At 38.7% G+C, this 5,438-nt stretch overlaps 1 protein-coding gene across 1 annotated transcript in view; it reads left to right on the top strand.

The window, feature by feature from the left end:
• The first annotated feature begins 4,331 nt into the window (after positions 1 to 4,331).
• The window catches only part of col18a1a (collagen type XVIII alpha 1 chain a), a 101,414-nt gene continuing 100,307 nt past the window's right edge, over positions 4,332 to 5,438 (top strand). The window contains exons 1-2 of the mRNA XM_024286685.2: positions 4,332 to 4,695; positions 4,785 to 4,849. Of these exons, the coding sequence (XP_024142453.1) occupies positions 4,691 to 4,695; positions 4,785 to 4,849 (70 nt within the window). The 5' untranslated portion in view covers positions 4,332 to 4,690. The remainder of the gene's footprint in view (positions 4,696 to 4,784; positions 4,850 to 5,438) is intronic.

Consider the following 5,438-nt stretch of genomic DNA (forward strand, 5'->3'; position numbering starts at 1 on the left):
TGGGCAGATTAATCCATCTGGCGGGCCGGATGCCATCCGTGGACCGTATGTTTGACACCCCTGGTCTAGACAATCATAGGTTGCCTAGTGTGTGAATGTGCGTGACTGTGTGAATGGGTCTGTGACTGTAAAGCGCTTAGGTCCTCCGAGGAAGGTAGAAAAGTGTTTTACAAGTATACACCATTTATTTACTAATGAAACTATTCTATTCCCTCCGATGCTTTTCTCTTCCTGTCACCTCATAGTGCCTTCTGGCTACATCAGCACATGATTGGTTCAACGGTTCAGGGCTGTCCAATCCCAGTCATTGATATCTCTCACTATCTGTTCTTCAGCTTTCCCGTTCCTCCCTGATGCTTATAAGCTGATTCAGGTGTGTCCTTGTTCTGACTGACGGAACACGCCTGATTAAGGTAACATGCAGCAAGAAGTACAGGGAGAGCTGCTGGTAGGGTAGTTTATCTTGAGGATCAGGATCTCTGGAGTTCTATTCTACACGACCTCTGAAACTCAAACTCCTTTTCTGCCCTTAAATCTAAACCCAAAGCACCTATTCATGTTTACAGATGACTTCATCTCGTTTTCAAAATTCATTTTTTACATTGTTTATCCTTGTTTCCATGTTATTCATCATTACAGTTTTGAAAAGCACAAAAAAAAACACTTTTGTTATTATTGTGCAACGCTGGAAGAAAGGGCCCCTCTTGATCTGAATTAACATCTGAGTGGAGTTCTATTATTGGAGGTGCACAAGATGGCTAGCACCCTCAGCAGGAGCTCCGGAACCCAGTTTGTAATTGTAACACCTGATCGTCGGCCGTGTATCCTGAACATTTGAGTGTAGAGAAGGACAGAGCTGTAAAATGATCACCATCTGACAGAGCGGGAGCTGGACTGACTGGCAGAGCGGGCTGGCCAAAATGTATTGTGAGCCCACTGTGATCAAATCCCACATTCAAGAGAACTTTGATTCAGTACAAAGGGGGGGTGAGGACATTGGATCAAACTGAAGCACTTTTCTTGTAGGGCAAAAAAGAAAAAAAATGTTTGGGACAACTTGCAGAATCGATGACTGCCAAATACTTTTTGCCCCACTGTAATCGGAGCTGGAGCCATAAGAGTTCTTTCTGGCGCCTGCTCGGGGGTGACAATCCAGTCATGGTGCAGTCAGTGGTGCACATGGGAAGTAAGGGATGCCGTCCAGCTAAAGGAGTCTCATCAAGTCTAGCTGGCTTGTGCTACATTCACATTTGACACACGTTCTTGAAGGTGTAGCGTATGGTGTTCACACTGGACAAGCAGGGAGGGGCTTCCTCTTCTTTTTCTGCAGTTTACTAGCACATGTCCACCATGTAGAGGAGGCCTCTTTTTCACAGCTCTATGCTAATTTATGAAAGTCTTGTCATATAATTGCAGTTGTTTTACACTTTAATAATAGAAACAAATTACTAGCAGAACTATGGGATTTACAGTTCTATGCTTTTAGATTAGAAATTCAGTTTGTTTATTTACTCAGGAAAGTTCAGGATTTTTGTGGAATACAGAAATGCAACAATTTCTCCTGCAGTTTACCTTTTCTTCACCCAGCACTGGAATGTGAGGGGAACATGTATCACTAAGCTGAGCGTGTTCTGACAACACACAATTTTTAGCCTCCATAACAAAAGCTATGCTGGAGATTGAAGGTAACATTGACTCTAACAGACTAAAAGTGCACAAAAAAATCTATTTCACTTATAATATGAAAATAAAAAGGCTTTCTAAGTAACACTTATGAATTGACAAATACATGTCAAAAATGTCCTCATTCCATATGTCAGCATTTTTGCAATTTAAAATTTTTATCTGAAATTTCCAAGTTAGTCTGTTTCACAAGATAAACATTTGTGTGATTTTGTTTACTACTGTGTTGATGCTTATAAACAAGGCAGATTTTGTTATTAATTTTTGGGGATGTTTACTACTAGATTTTTTTTGTTTGATTTTAACCTTATGATTAAATGTGATGAAATTATAAATTTTATTGTTGCTGATCCACTAGCATCAACCAACTATTTAATTATAAATTGTTGGTTGTGATCTTGTGGCAAATTTTTGTTAGACTTTTCAAAATATTTTGCTTTATTGTTTTAAACTTTAATTATTTTTTTTCTAGCCTCTGCAGTCATTTATTTTAAATTGTCAGCATTCATACTTCAGGTTTTCCACATTTTGGGCATTTTATTTTATTTTTTAATTTTACTGAATTCAATTTAGTTTTATTCATGTATCATAATACCGTTGTCTCAATGGGCTTCACACCGGTAATTGTACAAAAAACATAAAGTCAGTCATAAAATATAAACAATAGTTAGTTGCTAAACTAAATATTATAAAATGTTATATTTTATTAAGTATTAATAGGTTTTTTGTTTGCTTTTATATAAAGGTTTAATGCGCTGCAGCAACGTGTGTCCTTGTGAGAGAAACTGTCGTTTAAGACTTTTTTATTTTATTACTGTCTTGCATTTGCTTTTGTCTCAAACACTGTGAGTTTATTGTATGAGGATTAATAAAAGTGAAATATTTGATTCTATATTTTGGAAGTCAGTTAAAATGGTACTTTGCATTCCTTTTTAAATTAAATTATTAATTACACTTTTACTTTGTTTGACTAAGGTCACATATCCCACAATGCCACCAAGTCGGCAGATGGCCGCACAGCAGGAATTTGTAATTGGGAGGCATTTTTACAACTCTGCCCTGTTAATTCCGAGGTTTTAAGAAAAAGTTAAACAGCAGATGGACGACTCTTTGACATTAGTCAAAAATGTAAGGTATAAAGCCTTGATTAATTGTGATGTCAGGTTGCAGGTATTTATCCTTTACCTTTAGCAGTCATTCAGATACTCTTATAATTAAATCTAGCAAGAAAAAAATTATACACCAGAAAAGTCTCATACTTGATGTTTTTTATTTTTGTGTAGAAATGTGTTCAATCATGTTATTGAGTTTTTCTAACCCAAAGCAAAAAAAGAAATAATTTTTGTCTCAATTTATATTTAGGTCAAATTAAAGGAAAGTAAAACATGGCTTTACTTTCACGTTAGACATCCTGAAACTGTTTGAGTGGTGCACTCTGGTTTTCTATTTTCGTGTTTTTATTGTATTTGTGAATAAATCTGTTCAAAAATGTGAATTAAAAAGAAAACCAAGAATGCCCTCTAGCGGTCAGTTTGTGTAAGTGCACTAAACTCCATCTGTAATGTGTGGGATGGAAGCAGTGCAGAACTCCAAAGGCTTCTCAGGTCTCAAATTACATCAGTCCTTTTTGACTTTGATGTGCAAATGTTGCAGTTAGAAAACATCTGAACTGTGTAACCCGTATTATTAAATCAAACATCTTGTAATTTGCTCTCATTTATGAAACCGTTGATTTTCGGCAGATCAGTTAAAAACTGCAACAGAGCAGACTGGAGTTTGTGATCATGATGTCGTGTGTGTTCTTGTGAGCCCACTGGAGGCGGAGCCAGGTTCAGTTTACATAACTGACAGGAGATCTATGGAAACGGTGTCTTTACTGCTCATCTTTTGGAGGCCTTTTTAACCTTAGCCAGGAGCGGAGCTAGAGATCTCAGCAGGGGCAGCTGCCCAGCAAAAAGCCCCCCCAAAATACATTTCGAGTCAATATTTGTATGTTTTTGGCAAAGATTAAGAATTCATCAATACAAGCTTATTTAAAATTCCACCCCAAGACATATTTTATGGACATCAGCAGCAGCTCATGAGTAATACATTTCTGGTTTGTGGGCGGGACTGTTGACACAGAGAAACCCACCCCCTCCCTGTCGCTGAGATCTCTGTTTACGCGCTAACACGTGCGCATATAGGCTCAAGCTAGCATTAGCTGCGCAACAATAACAACTTTGGATCAATTGTACAGTTGTGGTTTGGATCTGTGACTGACATCCACTTTCACCTGTAATACCCCACTTCAACCTATAGACGGCAGCACACAGGTGGTTTTAGTCTATAAAAAATGTCTAAAATTGGGCAATGACCAACAGATAGCACTTTTTAAAGCTCCATTTATAGAGTTCAGACAAAACAAGTTGATTTACTGTTTGGTCACTCTTTAAGCATTAACAACTCAGCTAAAATAATTGCTATTTTAACATTTATGAAAATAATCAAACTATCAAAAAAATACATATTTTTGATTATTTCATTTGTATTGGACATCCACCCAGCTGGTTTCATTTGCCCCCTTTCCAAAGTCTTCAGCCCCCTTTCCTGCCCCCATGCTTTATGATAAATGAGGAACAGTTCGCTTTAGACACAGGATAGTCTTTTAACATCATCTGATATTTTTAATATTAAGGAATTTTGATTGTCTTTAATGCCTTATTGTATATTATTTTATAATTTTTTTTTAGAATCGTGCGCAAAAAGTGACGGTTCCCTTTTAGGACCTGGCGGAAATCCCTGTTGAGAAGCCCAGCAGGTCGTTTCTCCTCTTCCTCCCTCCTCCTCCTCCTCCTCCTTCATCCTCCTCCTCTGTGGCTCCAGCAGGAGCTCCGCGTCCTCATCAGCTGTTCCGGCGGCGCGCAGCGGTGCCGCACCGAGAGCTATATATCCTTCAGCATTTTTTCACCCCCCTCCCTGGAGAGGTCCATGTGACTCCAGTCGCTTTGGAAAGGAGAAGATAAAGATGAGGTATTTTCTTTTTTTGCAGCTTTATGTGCAACTTTTCCCCCAACTTTGCGCGTGAAAGAGCCTTGACGTTGCGCTGTTGGCCCCCGCAGGTGGTTGGTGCGCCTCGCCTGCTGCGTCCTGCTGCTCGTGGTGCCCGCTGCGCCGCAGTGGCCAGGTAAGACGGCGCTGCAAAGAAAAGAAAAAAAGTCAATAATAATAATACATTATAAATTCATGCTGTGTGGTTGAAAAATATTGCCTCAAGAAACCCCATTAATCATGCCTCCAGTTAACTCCTCAAATTACGCACAACCTCTGATCCATAAATCTGGTTTAAGGCGACACCTGCGCGTCTTCTTCAGTCAAAAAAAATCAAAAACTGCATTAAAAAGTGCAGAAAAGTTCCCACCAGTAAAATCAGTGTTACTCAACATGTAATTTGTTGCACCTTTTGGAATCATTTTCAGATTTTCCCCCCAGATTTCTCTGCTTGGCATCCTCCTCACTGGGCTTCATAATTGCTCACTTGTTAAAAACTTTGTCTGGCACATTGATATTGTGTATAACAAATGTTCAGTCCTGGGAAAATTCCTGTGGAGCTGCAACAACACGCGTTCCCTGCAGTTTATAGTGTCTTCTAACCACACTTTGCATTCTTTGTATTTGTTCCACATCTGATCACACTTGTTTCCCCTTCAGTTTCAAAGCTTCCTTTCATTTGTGTTCTTGAATAATTCATATTTTAATTATGTTCATTTAGTAAA

The sequence above is a fragment of the Oryzias melastigma genome, linkage group LG21, assembly GCF_002922805.2.
Source record: "Oryzias melastigma strain HK-1 linkage group LG21, ASM292280v2, whole genome shotgun sequence".
In the NCBI taxonomy this organism is placed as follows: Eukaryota; Metazoa; Chordata; class Actinopteri; order Beloniformes; family Adrianichthyidae; genus Oryzias; species Oryzias melastigma.